Source organism: Bos indicus, chromosome X (genome assembly GCF_029378745.1).
Source record: "Bos indicus isolate NIAB-ARS_2022 breed Sahiwal x Tharparkar chromosome X, NIAB-ARS_B.indTharparkar_mat_pri_1.0, whole genome shotgun sequence".
NCBI lineage: Eukaryota > Metazoa > Chordata > Mammalia > Artiodactyla > Bovidae > Bos > Bos indicus.
In genome coordinates this window covers 139,673,672-139,693,270 of record NC_091789.1, presented here as the reverse complement: position 1 = coordinate 139,693,270, position 19,599 = coordinate 139,673,672, and the positions used below count along the sequence as shown (strand labels likewise).

The 19,599-nt window shown below is 43.2% G+C and overlaps 1 protein-coding gene across 6 annotated transcripts in view; it reads right to left on the bottom strand.

Moving 5' to 3' along the window:
* Nucleotides 1–19,599, bottom strand: part of GPM6B (glycoprotein M6B) — a 161,051-nt gene that overhangs the window by 30,299 nt on the left and 111,153 nt on the right. The window contains exons 1-2 of one of the 6 annotated variants that reach the window (XM_019955948.2): nucleotides 15,724–15,819; nucleotides 7,018–7,137 (exon numbers count right to left, since the gene is read on the bottom strand). The exons of 2 other annotated variants lie outside the window; for them this stretch is intronic. In XM_019955948.2, the coding sequence (XP_019811507.1) occupies nucleotides 7,018–7,137; nucleotides 15,724–15,784 (181 nt within the window). In that variant the 5' untranslated portion in view covers nucleotides 15,785–15,819. Of the gene's footprint in view, nucleotides 1–7,017; nucleotides 7,138–15,723; nucleotides 16,158–19,599 lie in introns of those variants that run through there. 3 more of the 6 variants (XM_019955947.2, XM_019955949.2, XM_019955951.2) reach the window with 3 other exon arrangements.

Sequence of the window (19,599 nt, the reverse complement as noted above, 5' to 3'; positions counted from 1 at the left end):
TGAAGTCAGCCGCCACGTCATGAGGGAGATATGGGAAAGCCCACATGGCAAAGAATCAAGGGAGGTCTTGGGCCAAGAGCTAGTGAGTAGCCGAGGCCCTCAGTTCCACAGCCTTTGAGGAACTGAGTCCTGACAACAACCACAAAAAGTGATCTAGGCAGTGGATTCTTCTATGGTTGAGCCTTCAGATGAAACTACAGCCCTGGCCAATGCTTTCAGTCACAGCCTTGTTAGAGACCCAGAGACAGCTAAGCAGAGTCCAGACTCCTGACCTACAGAAATTGAGATGATATATGTTGTTGTTTCTGACTATCGAGTGTAAGATTAATCTGTCATGCAACAGTAGATAACTAATACACAGCTTCAGCTCTGGTATATGCCTGCAGCTCTACAATAGAATCTTTAAAGCATTTTTTTTAAAAAATGCAGTGACACAAAGATGCAATGACAATCTTAAAACATCAAGAGAAGTTTGCTTCAAATTTACTCTCTGCTAGGGATGTGGTGATTTGGCTTTGGGCATCTTGATAGAAAACATGTATACAAGTTGCCTTTCAATTTCAAGTTTATGTTGCCCTTCAGAAAGGTATTTTGACCTGAAACAATACTTTACCAAAGATGTTATCATGAGGAACTATTTTCTCCATTAAGATTTTGATCCTCCACATATATAGTAGTGGTGGTCAGACTTCAGTGTGGCTCTGAATTGCCTGGGGAGCTTATTAAAACAAATCAAATTCCTGGGGCCCACCCCAAAGGGGGAATCTGGCAATCTGAACGTTTAACCAGCATCCTTGGTGATTCTTTTACTTAACACAGAAAATAAAACTCGCTAAAGTACAACAAATGGAGTAATTGATGAAAACAGCCCATGGTGTCTATTTAACAGGACTTGGTTTCTTGTGGGAACACTCAGAAAAGGGCTTGTAAGAGGCCAAAGGGCCTGAGCTTCCAGAAAGAGTCAAGGGACCCTCTGAAGAAAGACTGAGCTTTAGCCTAAAGCCTGTGAACAACCAGTACCCCAGGGAGCAAGGATTCTGGAGCCTGGAGAGAAGAAGGTGAGGGATCTTGGGTGGAGATTTTAGGAAACTGAGTGACTAGCAAAATGTTTAGGTCTTGCCTACCATAAGTGACTGGATTTATAATGAGTGCTAAGAATACAATCACTCTAAGTCAGGGCTTGGCTTTTTTTTTTTTTTTAATGGAAAGGGCCAGATAATAATTCTCTTTGGCTTTGCAGAGCATATGGCTGAAACTACTCAATTTTGCTGTTTTTGTAGGAAAGCAGCCACAGACAATCTGTAAATGAATGACCATAGCTGGTTCTAATAAAACTTTATTCACAAAAACTCAGTTGCGATTTTTGTGTGGTGAAACACAGTTGTGATCATCAGCCTGGTTTAAGCCAAGTCCTCATAGATCTCCAGAATCTCCATCTATCACCACTGGGAAAGAGCACATGACCATGAACAGGGTTGTCTTAAGACCACAGAAAAGACCTGTTTTGCTCCTACTGGCCTGACATTTCACCACTAGAGTTACTCCTTGGGGTGAAAGCACTGACTCTGGAAGTTCCTAGAGAAAACACAGGCTGCTCTTCAGAGAAAGTCTCACCATACCTAGATGACTCAGACCTCCAGAGCTTTCTGCTTCCCGGTGCACAAGCCGTTTCACAAAAGCTTTTGACAGATCTAGAAACACACGGGTATGGGTGTATGTGTGGCCTATTTGTGAGTGAACAGGGACCCACAAAAGGACACAGCTTGGGGAGGTGGGAAGACTAACCTCTAAAAGCAGACTTGAGCTGCTTCCCAATGTCTCCAGTTAGCTCTCTGGGGCAGGGGGGCAGGCAAAAGAGTTCAAGACAAAATTAATTTTAATTAACTCAAACTGAAAACATACAACACGGGGGGGGGTGGTATTATAAAGGTAATGAAGATAAGATGTCACTGTTTCTAAGAGACTATAAATTGCTGCTTTGAATAATCCAAGTCAGTTTCTCTAAAACCAGATGCTGTACCTGAGAGAAAGCCCCAGATAGACACTCAGTTCTGACCGATCTGCTTTTCATCTCTTCTTTCTTTGTCTGCTCTGAGCTGAGGAATAGACACAAGACTGAAAGGCAAAGGGAGTTCTGTATGTCACAGACACAGTGGCAGCCACTGCTAGATAATTGAGTGCTAAGCATATACCAACAGTATAGCTGATAAAAAGTTGAACATTTGTAAATGAAAAACTATGTATATGACTGACATAATAGCCTTTGGTAAATAAGTTATAAAATAGTTACCTGCCCTATACTGGCACATTTTGGGGTGAAAACTGCAGGTAATTTGAAAATAGAATAAATAATCCACAGCAGAAAACAAAATGCAAAGAACTCTTTAAAAACTCAGAAACATTATGGCATGAACCCGGGCTAGAACATGCTTGTACTGAGTCCATTGTTCACCTCCAGGTAACCTGAAACACCTTCAGTCAGTGGCAGCCATCAGACACACATGCTGGGTGCTTCCCCTGGCCATGGTTGTGTAAACCGAGAATGCTTCTCCAGCCAGACTCCGGGGATCAGTTGCCCTGCCCGAAAACTCACACGACACCATCAGACCCCGGGCTATAGTCCACACATGACCAGCAACAGAGACCAAAGATGCACACAGAGAGATTACAGGCTCCCCACCTTGAAATACAGTTCAAGTGTTTTCAGAAAAGGCCTCAAACATAGTTGCCTTACAACTATAGGTTAGGACAGTGTGACAAGACAGTGTAACACCAAATCCAACAGCATTTCCCAGGACTCTCACATCTCAGGTGTCACTCTATAGAGTGGATCCATGGCAGAGAAGTCCCAGGCTAGGGGGCCAGAGGGAGAAAGGCTAGGGATCTCAAGGGGCCTGCCTTCTCAGGTCCCACCTGGGCAGATAGGAGGAGCCCACAGTGGGACCTGATGCACAGTACTGAGCAAGCAGGAATGTTAGTATTTGGCCGAGTGTTGAGCAGGAAGCCCCTGTGTTGGGATTTCCATTGTGTTGGGATTTCCATGGCTGCCCGGGAATCTTGGCCATGGAAATCCCAACACGGGGGCTTCCTGCTCAACACTCAGCCAAATACCAACATTCCTCATGCTCTCCCCACACCTTTAGTTCTAATCCGTATGTGAGAGGGTGATCTCTTTGGACTTCTGGAATTATCTAAAACATCTGAGTCCAAGCATTAGAGCCATTAGGATTTGTGAGCTGGCCAGAAAGGGCTTCCCTGCTGGCTCAGTGGTAAAGAACCGGCCTGCCAATGCAGGAGATGTGGGTTCGATCCCTGGGTCTGGAAGATCCCCTGAAGGAGGGCATGGCAACCCACTCCAGTATTCTTGCCTGGGAAATCCCATGGACAGAGGAGCCTGGAGGGCTACAGTTCATAGGGTCGCAAAAGACTTGGACATGACTTAGTGACTCATCCACGACAACAACAGGAGGGGAACTGGCAACTGCTGAAGGGAGTGGTTTTTGTACTCCTTACCTGGTAGACTGAATGCGGAACTACACAGATTTACCAGTGTCTGAATAGTCATTCTTGGTCTTTTAGCTTACAGCTGTATTAGGTGACAGCATCTTACATGTCACTGTATTATATTCAAGATCATGAGGGGCATTTGAGAACTTCTCCCAACTCCTATCAACTGCTTTCTCCTCGCTTTCTCCAGAAGGAGACAAGCTGGACCCATTTTCACTGCCCCATCCCCCATTCTCATTCACCACGATTTTAAACAAAGAAATAAGAGGAGGCACATTTTCAGACAAGTGGCTAAGAGAATCCAAGGTCACCGGCCTTTCAAACTAACCAGGACTCAGTGCATTAATGACTGGCAATTCTTACACCTGCCTCCCCATAAAGAGGGACAGAAAGGACAATGGAAAACACAGCGATTTCTCAGACTTTTGAGGGTAAATCCACCTCTTCAATTCCTTCTGTCTTCTCCCTTCTTGCTTTTGGACCTTGCTCTCAATTAGTGCTTCTCGAACTGCATTATGCCCAGGAATCATCTGGAAAGTTCTGAAAATGCAGACTTGGATTCAGCAGGCCTCGGGGTGGCCTGAGACTCTGCATTTGTAACAAGCTTCTAGGGGATGCTGATCCTGCTGGCCCATGGACCGCACGTGGAAGAGAGGATCTGAATTCTCTCTGATGACACTGACTGAAGCCCTTGTGACAACTGCAGTAGCCTGAACCACACCCTACACGCTAAGCACAATATTCCATCGAACACAACTGAAGCCCAAAGGGCTCCTTATTTCCCAAGTGCCACTGCCTCAGGCCTAGGTCCCCAAGGCAGTGTCACCTGAGGTGGCCCTTGTGGCCACCCGCCCCTTGATTTCCTGGAGGCCCAAAGAAGATGTGGATGCCACCTGGTCAAAGAAGTTAATTCAGAAAGAAGAAAGCAGTACAGATGGTGAAGGATTCACTATCCAAGTGCTAAAAATGTAACTCCACAGAGAAGTTTCACCCAAAAAGGAAGATGGGAAACGACTGAGGCAAAGGAAACTGGGAGCACCTTGACGTCCCTCACGGGGAGTAAGCAGTTTGGGGGAGGAGGTCTCTGCCACAGTGCCTGCATTTTCCTTTGGTAAAGATCTCCCCGTCGGCGTGGACCAAAACCTCTTCCCACTGTCTGTCCCCCACTGGAAAGAAACTGAGAACTCTGCAAACGGGGAAAATAAAAGACACAAGAGCCATATGGAATCGTCTATTTTTTCCCTCACACCATCTGGTTTGGGATCTAAGCACAGAATGGCAACTGCGCTGACTGAGGAGACAGCAAAATCTCTGGGCCACTGGGAAGGTGACACCATGGCTAGGTTCAGTCCCTCCCTCTGGGGATTTTCTTTCTCCCCCTCTGACAAGAACCTGCTTGATCCTGGAATTCTCAGCTGAAACATCACCAGCCATGTGATTAACTATTAGAGTTCTACAGTTTCTCATCATACCACTCCAGAATTCTCGAACCTCTGAAAACTAAGGTTGGTTTCTTTTTGGGGGTGGGGTGGGAGTGGAGTTCATCTGGCAGTGAAACCCATTCTGCTCTGAATTCCCTTGATATCCAGAACTGACCTTGAATGGCCCAGATGCTGTTCGCAGATGTCCCTGACCTAAGTTCAGTGCTCCAGAAAGATCCATGTGTTGGACTTGAGGGGCGCACCTGGACCTTGCTGGGGACACGGCAAGTGCATACGGTATGTGCACCACATCACTTTTCAAAAGCCCCAACTCTTCTGAATTCTTAACTAAATTAAGAATTTAGCCCAGCCGTTACAGATAATGTGGAGACCTTCTTGTCATGTTAACAAGTACTGCCCGTTCTCTTTCCCTCTCTGCCATTCAATTATACATATTTTCCTTTTCAGGGCGGGGAGCGGGGGAGGCTTTTGAGCTAAGTTTACATAGAAAATTCACCTTTTTAAGTGTACGGACCAGTGTGGTTTTGAGTCAATTTACAGCATGGTGTAACCATCACCACAATCTAATTTGAAAACATCTCCATCACTCCATAAAGGATCCTTGTACCCTCAGCAGTCACTCCCCAGCGCTGCCTCCCCCAGCCTCCGGCACTCACTCAGCTATTTTCTGTCTCTCTGGATTTGCCATTTCATGTCAGTGGAACCCTGCAGTATTTGCTCTCATGTGTCATCTTTGACTCAGCATCCTGTTTCTGAGACCCATCTGTGTTGCAGTATGCGTCCTTCATTCCTTCTCACCGCCACACAGTATTCCACTGTATGGATACATCACGCCTAATGGCAATTTTAAAGAAATCAAGCTTCTAGAACCTTCCATCCTTCAAAGGCTCCAAGAGAACAAATGTCTGGTGGCATTTCTTGCTCACCTCTTCGAGCCGGCACTACACAGGCACACAGAGCTGGCGCCTAGTGGCCAGAGATGGAGTGAAGGAATATGTCACTCAACGCATAGAACTAAATCCAAACACAGATTTCATGTTAATTAACCTGAAGCCACAATTCAGGTTTTAAAGGAAAAAAGTTTTAATTATTAAGTGAATGACAGGTGCTATGACTTTGTAACTCAGTGTAGGTCTTACATTGTACCTCTAGATTGCTCTTTCTAGACTTTTCGGTTCTATGCTGTCATTTCTGATTTATTCTTGCAGAAGTAAGAAGACATTTCGGATGAACAATGCTATGGGTTCACACAGAATTCCAGCAATAACTTGAAGCCTGGAGTGTTTCTCTGACCCACCACCATCCCTTTGTATTCCCATTTTAAGTAATTTAAAACCACTGAATCTTAGCTCTGTGTGGACTTCAGGGATGTGGAGGGTGGGTGTGCATATCGCTCAGGTTTCTCCCCTTCCAGGTCCCCAGACGGGCTGATGCACAGTTTACTCAGACCCAGCACTTAGATGTTTTGAGAGGCCAGTGTTCCTCTGAGCAAGGAGACTAGAGATCGGACCCCATGGACCTACCTGATGGGGTCAAGTACCCAAGTATATGATCCTCATTTCATGGGCTTTGAGTTTTCCTTCTCAAAGGTAACAGACTGATGTTAATAAATCAGAGGACTGAAGAGCCATGTGGCCAGAGAGATGTTTGGGGCCACTGACAGCACTCTCAGAGCCCAGGCTCCTCAAATGTCCCAGTTCAGTTCTTGGTCCCATGATGGGCACATATGACTGCCCCACCCCACTGGTGGTTCAAATATTAGACATTTCATGCTTAACTCCAAGGCACATCTCATTGCACCTTGCTCCCTTTGAGAAGAAGAGGTGAGGGGGAGAAAATAGGGAGGAGGGAGAAGAAAGAGGGGAAAGATGGGGTGGAATGGAGAGGAAGAGAGAAAAAGAAAGATGATGAAAACAATGTTTAAAGGGCCACTTCCACCCCAGCCCCTGTGAACAAATGAATGCATCAAGCAAAACAGAAAACAGCACCAAACCAAAAGAGCTATCACAAATCATATTAAAGATAACAGTTGAGTTGCTATGCGAATGCACCCCGAGGCTGTATTTACCTGGACTGCTCAAGGGGTTAGCCCTGTCCCCCAGGGTTGGCACGGGACGGTACTGGTGGTTCTTTGAGCCTGGGTACATCCAGTGGTACCTGCCAATTTCCATTTCAGCTCTGCTGTTCACTGCCAATTTCAGGTGGCAAAGAGTCAGTGTCTCTATCTCCAGCAAAGATTCTACATCAGCATTTTAATGTATTCTTTTACCATATAATTAAAGGAAACGACGAATACACAAAAAACGCTATTGAACTGCAACCTTGCAGTACCATCTTATCAACTCGGCATGATATGCTGAGAACGTTAGCATCTCCTCCTCCATTTTTGAATTTAAGTTGACAAAAAAAAAAATCACCAGTATTTTCCTTCTCTATTTTCTCCATCTCCTCCCAATCCTCCTTACCCCTCCAAATGCTCATTTTGGGCAGATACTGTTGATAAGGAAAAGCTGGCTTCTCACCATTGTATTTTTTCTTTCTGTTCAGTTCCCTTTCAGACCCACAGAGCACAATCATCATTGTAGCTACATAAGTGAAGGTGAACCCAGGCTTGCTCTAATGGTAGCTAGTTCCAGCCAATAACCCCATGGTCTGCTGAATCTTAGGTGACACTCCTGTTTTCCCAATGACATCAGCAGTATTCTCTGTCATCTCATCTAAGCTCAGGACATCAGAGTCTAGAATTTTCCACATTCAATCTTGTTCCAATTATCTCCCAGTGTCTTGACAGAGAAAGGGCTGTGGGCATTGGGCTTGAAGCAGGGCTTCCTCACACACAAGGTGACAAGTGGCCTCCTGGGGACTCAAGTAGGTCCCAACTAGTAATCTGACTATATCTCATACTTCTTAGGGAACCGGACAGAAAACTATCTACCAACTTGCCTGACACAGAATCAGATGCTGGTAACTGTTAGCTGAATTACAACCCTGAAATCCCAAGAGACCATAAGGTCGCTGTGGCCAGTTTCTAGCTGAGAATCCTATCAAACCTAATGATGGGTTATGGCTTCCGGGGTGCCACAAATATTTAAGGATTAAACAAATGGTGCTGACATTGATGTGGGGGAATTATTCCATCAGAAGAGCACATTATAATGCCCCATCGAGCATCTTAGACCACTGAGGATAAGGACTAGGCAAACCATCACATGGTAAGGTAAAAGAGCAAATGCCCCGAGCAGATCCACTGAACACCTCCCCAGCCATTATGAAACCCGACTCTGCTCTCCACAGTCTCTGAAAACTCTCGTGGTATTTCCACTTGGGAAGTGGAGACCTACGGTTCTAGGTGGTGTTTTAGGGCAAATCTCTTTGGTTTCATGATAAAGTAATGTTTTTTAGAGACATTAAAGAGAGTTAAAGGCATTTGAGAGGGGGGGAAAAGGATGTGAGGACAAGATCAGAACTGCACAATGAAAGTATTTTTACTGCCGCTGGTTCTGTTGTTAAATGGAGATGTGTGCTACAACGTGCTGGGCACCACACAAAGCGTGTTACACCTGTTCCCTCAGGAAGTTTTTTTTAATGCAAAGTGTTAAAGTTTTTTTTAAAAAAACTATGTGTAACACAGGCAAAACTATTTAAGTCAATACATTTTTAAGGAATGTCACATGTTCTGATTCTACCAATCACTTTAGTCTTTCCAAAGTTTGAGTCCTAAGTTTCAAGACAGTCCTTTCAAAAAGAATTTTTGCTCAGTCCATGGTTGTTATGCCAGTCAGTCCACAATTTCTTTAGTTGGGCTTCTTTGATCTCCAATAGAATATTGGACACACTTCAAAGTCTCCCACCTGGAATCACAGGGATCTGATTTCCTCAAGCAATTTATTTCAGGACCCTGTTTAGGGTCAGAGGAGATGGGTCTGCCTTAGCTGTGAATTTTAGATGGCCTCTACACATGCATTAGGTTTAAATCAGATACCTTCCTAAGCAATCACAGCTTAGAACATTTGGGATATGCCAATACATAAGATTAAAAACAGTCTCACTGTTACCATGACCTCAATCATTTGAGATCAAGGTATTTGTCACAACCATCCTATGAAGGAGGTACTCTTACTACTCTAGCTTTACAAATGAAGAACCTAGGGGCAACTGAGAGTTAAGTTATTTGCCCATGACCACACAGCTGGAGGGAGGAGCCTGTGCGTAAATGTGGGTGATATGACTCCAGAGGGCAGGTTATCCAACTGTGGCCTGTGCTGTCACTGTCTCTACTCTTTTACTGAGGTCTGTCTGGAGGTAAACTGTGCTTCTGTGCATCAAGACGTGTTTCAGATCCCAAGCTCCTGATGCTATTTCAGGGTTCTTAAAAGTTCTGAACTCTCAGCCTTTCCTGCATTTAGAGTTTTGGTTTACTCTTCAGGGGAGTTTCTCTCACACCGTGGGTTGTGCTATATTCTCCAAAAGCAGGGCAACCCACTGGGGCCAATGGAAAGAACCAGGAGACCAAGTCATACTCCTGGTTAAAGTGGCTATAAGCCCTCTGTAGCTCAATCACTTCTATCTGAAAAGTTTTCACCCTCCTTTCAAAAAATTTCTCTCTCCAAGTCCAATACACAGCAGGTGCCCAATCTATGTCTGCCAGATAAATAGTTGGCTGCATGCAAGAGAATATCCTGGGACCTTGTGGATCAAGCAACGGGTCTCCAGGTCCCCACCCTTACCCCGACCCCCAACCACACTAACCTCACCCAAGGCAGGGTAGGCAATTCAGGAAATGTCTGTCAACAGCCCATCCCTTCTCTGCCCTCATCCCCTCATATGGGCACAAGCTGCTTGGCAATGACAGTGAAAAACCATGCACTGCCCAACGCTAACGTGTTTTCTGAGTAAAGCCTGGTGGCTATGCCCAAGACACTCAGTTCAGCATTCTTCCTCCTCCTGTAGGTGTGGAGACAGGGTCAGTAAGTGCGTGACAAGGCCTCTGGACAACAATTCATCTTTCCATATGGAGGGAAAGAAAACCCTCTATTTTGTATCTCTGAGCCAAACTTAAAGACAGTAAGCATCAAATTATAAAATTTTAAAGAACATAGGATATGTTTTGTTTAAAAGAACAGGGGCCCAAAATCTAAAAAGGAGTCACGTGATCATGAGGGGACACCTCAGCTTGGGGAGTGTTTTAAAATGGCATCCTTTCTGGACTGCCAACTGCCAAGAAGTGGGGAAAACATTCAGATGCAGGAAGATTTCAGCTTCTGCTCTTCAGTGGGAAGACTGCAAATGCTCCCCTTAGAGAGTAGGAGGGAGACATGGGCAGGAGACCTCTGGATATTCTCGAGGAAGCACAGAATACTATGACATCTCGGAAATGGTCTTGGTCAAGAAGTTTGATTGCGTTTTTCCATAAGAGGGAACCGAAAAATCCCAACGAACTTCTTGGCCAACTGCATACTATTTATGGTTGAGGCTGAGGTGAGACAGAGAACTGAGTGGTCATCGCCAAAGATGGGCACGACACAAACGATGGGGGGGGGGGTTGACGAAAGAAAATAAAAATAATGCTGTGGACACTTTCCCCCCATTGACTCAGATGCTGCGATTTAGGGATGAGGCTATATAACTAAACTGCAGGCTGGTGTGCTTTCTGCCATCTAGGAAATTATCACTGGAAGCAACTAAATAACAAAGATTAAGCTTCCTAAATAAAAATAAATAAATAAACCATACTCAGTGGGCCAGGTCTCTGAAAGCTATGTCTGTCATCCTCCATTCTCAAGCAGAGTTTAAAATATTAAAGGACGCTCTAACAACACTACAGGATATAGAAGGGGTCAGCCAGTGATGGCCACCTGGTTTTGCAAATGAAGTTTTACTGCAACACAGCCACACCTATGCGCTTATCCACTATCTGTGGCTGTTTCACACTACCTGGAAGCGTTGAGTAGTTACAACACTACATGGCCCACTGGGCCTAAATATTTACTCTCGGGCCCATTACAGATCAAGTGCACTGATCCCTGATCTCAAAGACAGTCAGTCAGGCGTGAAATACAAAAAAAAAAAAAAAATTAATGCAATTCATCAAATGAGTCTACAAAATAGGAAAATATTTTATTTTCTCTATTATACTTTCTCTGGGCTGGCCAAGGATCAAAATTCTCCTCTTGGACATCATCCTCTGAGATTTAATCTGCCACCAATCAGCAAGAGTACTGTAAAAAGCACGATTATACTCTACAGAATGGTTCCTATGATGAGTTGGCACCTTCTGCTCCTATGACAGGAGCTGACAGGGCAGAAGAAGGGTGATGCTTCCGAGATGAGCATTATTAAATGAATAAAGAAATGAACCAAAGGATGCACAACCAGGTACATTTGTGAAGGTGGGAGTCTGGCTTCCCGCTCTTAAAAGCCACCTTCTTCCTCCATCCACCCCACAGCCATCCTATCCCTGGCCAACCATCTCACATGGACGGACACTGGGTCTCAAGGAGAAACAAGCAAGGGAGTATCTCAGAACAGGCCGATTGATCACCAGCCCCAGTGAGGGGAAACGTATGTCATGGGGACACTGGTTACGTCATGGGTTCCCAGATACAGCGAAGCTAATAAGTCATGTTATGAAGACTGTTTACATTGGCATGTACTCCCAGATAACAGGGAGAGACGATGTTTTTTAACATTACAATCGGAATTCAGGATTTCCGCTCACTTCCAAGGAAGGTAAATCTCCGTCTCCAGAAAGGAGTCCAAATTCTTTGTCTAATGAATGAGCAAGGCCAAATCTTTGACAGGAAATGATCGTATCAAAGGAAGAGAGGTACCAACTGGCTTGCTGAGATCTTCTCCACATTTAAATTTTCTAAAAAAAATAAAAGCAAGCTGTATCATACCTGCCACATATGTCCAGCACCGTCTGGCCGGCCCTGCTTTTCTCTACAGTCTCATCCCCAGATACACTCCCTTCAAATGTCCTCCTTGGAAGATCCTTATAGGAAAAAACTGCATCTACAACTTTCTCCGTATCATATGTACGTAATCAAGTCAGAAAATGTCAATAAAAATCTCAACATCAAATAACTCCCAGATCACCAGGATGAGTGTAATGTGCTAAATGTGTCCCTCTGGGTTTTTAGCCTACAGGTCAGATATTCTAGAGAAGTGCTTTCCTTCCTAAACAAAAACAATACAAATAAATTTTTTTTTGGCCAGAAGTGCACGTCTTTCACTCAATTTTTTAAAAAAAAATAAAAACCTAAGAAATTATACCTATTTGATTAAAAAGATTTAAATGGATGTGTTCATTTTCTAATTATATCAACCATTCACATTCATTTCTTATGTTGACTATGGCCTGCAATTCATTTTAAATTACACATTATTCCTGATTTTCTACATTTTTCTTTTTATGTGCTTAGAAATTTAATTTGACACCTGGAGTTCTGAAATGTAGTTGAGCAATGATTCACAGGAGCTTAACTAGCCTGACTACAATTGCTTCAGTAGACTCCAATTTCCTACATGTAATAAAAATAATTTTCCTAACAGATACTTAGGGTTTTTTTCCCATCCAATAGAGCAAGTGATTCCATTGTTTTTTCTGCGCCTAGATTACACCCTCCCAGTGAGTCTAGATGCATTGGTTTTTCACAAATGAATTGACATCAAGTAATACTCCACAGAAATAAATAGAAACCTCACTCTCATCTCTTTATTATCGAGTCTCATGATCTAGTTGCTTTTATTCTGTCTTCATTTCCTCCACTTATTCTATTTCAGTGAATCTGCTTACTGAATCCCCAACACTTTGATTTAATTTAATGCTTCCGATTTAAAAACTGTCATTGGTAATAATTTGGCTTTTTTTGTTTACATCCTTCTGAGAAAACCTCTTGCTTTCTGTAAAAATTCCTGAATAAAGGCTAAATTACTTCTTGTGAATTTTAAGCATCCAGTAGGGTTCCATGACAAAAGCTAGGAGACTGTTTCAAAACACATACGCTTTTTTTTTTTTTTTTTTTAAGGACTTGGATTATCTTTGTTTACAACAGGAACAAAGTCATTCTGATTGAGTTTAAAGAAACAGCTTTCTTTGTCCTGCTAAAACTCTGAGAAGTGAGACTGTCTGGAAAAGCTGAGATCAGTTTATAATAACTTGTATTCTTAGTAAACATTATTAATAATTATCTAAAGCCATTAATCCACAAGCTACTGGGTTTTAGCCACTGGGCAATAATACTCCAAATTCAGATAAGTATCGCCCGTACCACCGACAATGAAAACAACTGGGAAAGGAAGAATAGAGGGGGAAAAATACATGTGCATAAAACGCTCTGTGGGAAGTGACAAAATGTAGAGGATTCAATTTACTAAAATAAATCCTTTGGTGACAGGCTTAAAGGAAACCACCCCATCCCCCCAGATCCACCTGCTCAAGAATTATATAATGCATTCTCTGTGTCAAACTTGTAAATATTAATTTAAGTGAACACTGATTTTATAAATTTAAAATTAAGTCTGAAGGAATCCTGGAGTGGCGAGCATGTCCAAACATGTTTATCATTTTATGCCTCTGTATGTGCCTTGGACTACGATGGGAGAGCAAACTGGGCACACTACAAAGACACACTCGTGGAAGCTTTGACCCTGCCTGGCTGGCAGATGAACTTGTTCATTTAAACCAAGCTCAGCAGGCAGGCTGCCGTCCAGATCAACACTCCTGGTGGGTTAAGGGCAAGCGCGACCCCTGTTGCTGTGCTCAAAATCCAATCCCGGGCCCATGTTCTTACTCGAGTATAAGCTATACGTGTGACCGTGTCTTGCAGTAACTTGGGACATCTGGACTACTCAACAGCTAGTGTTTATCCATTTTGGTAATTTTTAAAGTTCCTCCAGAAATTATCTTTTGCTTCTAATTTTGTCTCTGGAACCCTCACTAATGAGTTTTCATATACAGACTGCCAGGGATGGAGTAGCAGCTGTAGATTTTTGGTATTAAATAATAAATATTTAATGGATATGAATTAATAGCACTCCAGAAGATAAACAATGGTGAGAACCAGAGTTAGGTAGTAAGGATTCTACATTGGTTTTATGCCCTGTTCTTGCTTCTGTGGAGACCAAAAGTGCTTTCAGCTGCATATTAATACAAAGTGTGTTCTAAGCATCTATTTGGGGGAAGATTGCTACAACTGTGATTGGCTTCTTCACAACAATGCTGTTATTGCGTGATTACATCTCCCAAGCTTTGTCTCTATTTGTCATGGAAATCAATCTTTCAACTTTTATCTCAGTTCCTCAGCTTTACAAATATTCCCGCAAGCTTCTCTTACTGCTATTTGGTCATTCATATAAATGAACAAATGTATACATATAAGAAAAGGCAGGGGGATATGGGGGCTGGCTTTTGCTGTTGTTTGGGGGGGGCAGTAGGTTTGCCGCAGCAATTAAGCTCAACTATCAATTGCAGAAATCTAAATGCTATGTACTTAATTCCACCGAATTATCCATCTAAGAATGGTTCAAAAGGCACATTTTGTTCTCTGCATATTTTATCATACTTTGAAAAGCAATTAATTTAAAAAGTGAAATTGCTCAGTTTAGGGGAGAATGTTATTCAAGGACTGTTCTACCCAAGCATGCTAGCACAGTGAAATTCTCGAAATTGCTGTTTTTGCAGATGCAAAATGGTTGACTATCAGGAATTTCAGATGGATCAACCTACATAGGCTTATGTAAAATGTACCTGTATCTCTATCCGGGAGACTGACTATTGTTTAGTGACTATTAGTGGATGTCAGGGTCAGGAGAAACAACCCTAGCATGGGGAGCTTTTGCTATAAGAGCCACTGCAGGTACCGAACGTGTTCTGGTGCCTTTAGGACAGTAACTTAGGGTGAAGGAGGAAATTACAATGCAGTGAGATGCTCTTCACCTCACAGGGCCTGAGCTGATTCTGTGAGGTAGTGAACCTAAACCAGTCATTATCTAGGAAAAGAGAGATTAATGTTAGCCTCTATTTTCTGCCATCTTCCTACCGCAAAACACTGACTTCTCGCAAAAGTCAAGATTGGGATGTGTTCTCAGATGCCCTTTGAAGAACAGGACCTGTGTGGATTTTCCTGTTGGAGATCTCCAAGTCAGAAACAGCAAAAGACTAACCTCCCCACCCACCCACGCCCCCCCCCCACCACCACCCCGCAACCGTCTTCCATCAGTACTAGCCCACAGAGCTGATGTTTTCTCTCTCAAGCTCCAACTGTAAATGGTTATTACACATCAGAGTTAGGGTCTGATACACAGAAATAGAAATTGTATTAAATACAAAAATTAGAGCATGTCCAAAATCAGTACAGCATCAGCAGAACCAAAGCGTATTTTGATACGCGTGTCCCTCCCGTTTCCCCTCTGCATTACTAACAGACAATGCATTCCATGTCCCCGGAATATAACTTGCCGAGCCTAGGATCTCAGTTAGGGCTCATTATAGTAATTAAAACAGACAATTTCCCCAACCCAGCTTCCCAAGGTGACAGATTGTGGACCTCCTTCCGTGCAATACCACGTTTGGGAGAAAGATTTGGACGAGTGATGCACTCAAAAGAGGCTGCTCTCTATTCATTTAACACCAGCCTCTAGGAGAAAACCACCCTAAGAGCCAGACCAGGCCATCCGGATAGTTTCAGAGACACAAATCCAGCTGCCCCTTTCTAGCCACTCCCCCCGCAGTGAAAAGCTTTACACGGGCTCTTCTCAGAGCCCAGGGTACCTTTTCTTTCTCGGCTCTGTTCAGTATTCTCCTCCGCTGCAGTTTCCATGGCTGGCTTCATACCATCCACCAAAAATGCTTTGCCCGCTCCCCCGCCCCCGACACCCACGTCTCCCCCTCCTCTTCCTTTTCTTTTGCTCTCCCCTCCGGCTCTTATTTACACCCGGGTGATGGAGAGCTTCGGTTCTTCACTCCAGAAGATTACAGTCCCTTCCAAGATGCAAAAGTCTCCGGCGGCGTCAATCCCCCTCCGCCTACTGGTCCAGAAAGACAGCTGCCAAGGGGCCGGCAGCCATACGTCACGGAGGATCCCGGTTATAACACCGCCACCCCTGCTCGCCGCTGCCCAAGTCCCCGATGCGGCTCCCGGGGGGGCACCCCCCGCGCCCCACAGACCGCGCTGCGCCTCTGGCTCGCCTGCCTACACGCGCGCTCCAGCTCCCTCCTTCCTCCTCGCCAACTGCACCCGACGAATGCTAATTAATTCTCCCAGGAAAGAATAGATTCGTGACATCAGAGCAGGGGCTGTGAGAGAGAAGAGAGCCCCCTCCCACCACGTGACTCGGCGCTCCGCCGCCGGCCCCTGTGTGTTTCTGCAGAAAGCCTCATTTCTTCCCACAAGGGAACTCTCACCTTCCCCTGGGACCCCTGGACACAGCATCAGTTTGTTTTATTTCCTTTACCCTTGACCCTAGACCCTAGGATCCAGGTAAAAGATTTGCCCGGGGTCTCCGTTTTCTTTTTCTTCCTTTAATATGTGTTTTTCCAGAAAAAGACAAAATGCCATATGACATCACTTATATGTGGAATGTAAAAATCAAACAAAAATGATACCAGTTACCATGTACAAAAGGAGACCCATGGACTGACGGAAGAAAGCAAACTTAATGTTACCAAAGGCAAAAGGGGAGGGAAGGGGTAAATTAGGAGTTTGAGATTATACACACTACCATGTATGAAATAGATAAACAACAAGGCCTTACTTGCTAGCACATGGAACTATACTCAATATCTTGTAAGTATCTACAATGGAAAGGAATCAGAAAAAGGACAGATATGCATATATGAATATCTTCTGAATCTCTGTCCTATACACCTGAAACTATTAACAACACTGTAAATCAACCACACTTCCAATTTTTTAAAATGTGTCTTTCACACAACCTCTAGCAAGCTAGCTAGATTGACCTGAACATATCAAAGAGGGGAGAAAAAGGACAGAAGGAGGAGGAGGGCCTAAACACCGATTTAACAACAGCAGTATAGCAATTCAGCCCCAGAACCCTTTTCCTTATCTATAGCTAACATATGAGATAGTAAGAAACTTCAGCTGAAACCTATTTCATAAAAAAGTATCCATCTTTATTTTAAAAGGAACATAATATGCTACAAGTATATCTAGCTGACAGTTTGCTGACTCCTTGGTTAAAAAATCAAACTAGAGTGGTTTTTCTTCTTGATCTGGTTATTTCTGTATGGAGCCTTAGTCCTTAGAATCCCACATTTGGAGTCAAAAGACTGTTTTCAAGAACGTTCTAATTGTTCAGCAGAAAGGCTATTTTAAAAACAATGATTGTGACTACTGCTCTCACAAGTCTCCTTGCATCCTCAGATACTATTGAACCAATGTTCTCAACCCATCTAAGCATATATATCAGAGTTATAAGCTATATGGTTCCAAACATCACTAATTTCTCCACCATTTTTAAACATTTGTTTGACCTGCTCACCTTCACTGCTCCTATTCAAAAGATTTAGAGAAATTCAGTGTAACACCCTCAAGGTCCATCCATGGACGCTAAGTGAAGTGAGTCAGACTGAGAAAGACAGATACTGTACCATCTGATTTCTCTTATATGTGGAATCCAACAAACAAACCAAACCAAATAAGCAAAATCCAGACTCACAGAGACAAGACTGGTGGCTTCCAGAGGGGAGAGGGTTTGGGGAGGAGGGAGAAATGGGTGAAGGAGATTAGGATGTAAACATTTTCAGTTATAATAATGAGTGACTTGTGGGGATGTAATGTACAGTATGGGAAATACAGTCATTAATATTGTATTAACTTTGTAAGGTGACAGACAGCAACTAGACATATCATGGTGAGCATTTTGCCATGTATGCAAACACTGAATCACTATGCTGTATACCTAAAATTAACATAATATTGTATGTCAGTTGTACCTCAATTAAAAAAAAATTCTAGAAACTTGAGTTAAATACATTCATGACCACCGATAAGTACAGGGTGATGGGTTTCCTGATTCAGACAGTCTGCTAGTTGTTTGGGGGTGAACACATCTCAGAAGCAGACATAAAGACAAGGAGGAGGCCACCATCTCCTAAAAAGTCCTCTCCCAAGTTTTGAAGGTCTGTTGCTCTGTTTGTTGAAAACAAAAAAAGGTATAAGATCCTGAATCAAAATCTTCTAACAACCTGAGCTTTTAATGCATTCATGTGAGATAATCCCTGAAGACTTCTACATTCAATGCCTCCGGGCCAGTTGAACCAGAAAAGATTTTAAAAACCAGTTTAGCTTGTTTCAACATTTTTCATTTTGTACATCTCATTTTCCACTTTCAGCCTTGTCTTAGGAGACCATGCCCACAGTCAACTAGCCAGTCCCTTGAATTCCGGCCCCAGACAACTTTATTGTCTCATGGTGGAAGGATTGAGAAGCATGGCAGCCTAAGATTTCAGACTTGCAAAAAGAAACACGGATGTGATGTAACTAACCCACAAAGGAAAACGTGATGATGTGTCCACATAGGATGGTCTGCAAACATTTTTCAAAAATGGCTTAGGTGTATTCAGAGGGGAAGATGCCGAATGTTCTTTCATGACAGGCTTGTTCTCCCTCAGCAGTTCAAGAGAGAATTAATACCCAAACAAAATTCAATTCAGCACAAAAGGGCACAACTGTGATTAGCTACATTATTGGGTTTTATTTAAAAAGTGCAATCACTCAATCAAAAGCAAAATCATTCAATTATAGAAATGGCAGAATAATTTGGGGGGGTTATTACTTAAGAAGAGCATTTGAAAATGTTGGTGGAAGTGGGCAGGCAGAATATAAAAGACATTCTAAATTTAGGGGCCACTCTAGTTGTGTATCAGAGTCACGGAAATCATAGCCATTGGACAAAATATTTACAAACTCTCCAGTTGACAGTCTGATCTCTTTTTCACCTTGAAAAACTATAAATAGACTATGCGTTGCTTTTGCCTTGTTCAAAACTTTGTCATTTTCTTTTCATGAGAAAATGAGTATGACAATTCTAGAAGTTACCATTGCATCACTTTCTAAGCATCCTCAAATCCTCACTGGTGTTTGTGACAAACCAGAAGAATTTTGTGAATCAGAAGAAACTTGACAGGAAAGTTGTTCATAGCCAGAAAGAAAGCGGAGTATACACTGAGAACTTTTCTGAAGTTCACATCCATTTTTGGCCAGAAAAATGGACTATGTAGAATGAACAGGATGCAAAATATCTCTGAGAGCTGAAAATTATTCTGAGCCCCTTGTTTTAAAGCATTCTGGTGGAAGGTATGAATATTTCTGAAAGCAAAGCCCAAACAGGAATAACAAGTATTGACATAAACTGGATACAGTAGATTGAACCATACAAGCTTCCTGATATTGACTAAAAGAACAGGAGTTTCTTATGGTTCAACCAGGTACAATGCAGGCTAATGGAATTCAGAGAACCCTTCTTAAACCAGGGGAGTCCAATCTGATACAAGCACTATGGTATCCCAACAAAGGAGAGGAGGGCAAGGTGGGGGAAGAGAATGGGGAAAAGCTTCACAGAACAGAGTTGGCTACTGCACTAAGGTTAAAAACCTACAGAGTTGTTGTGTTAGTTGCTCAGTTGT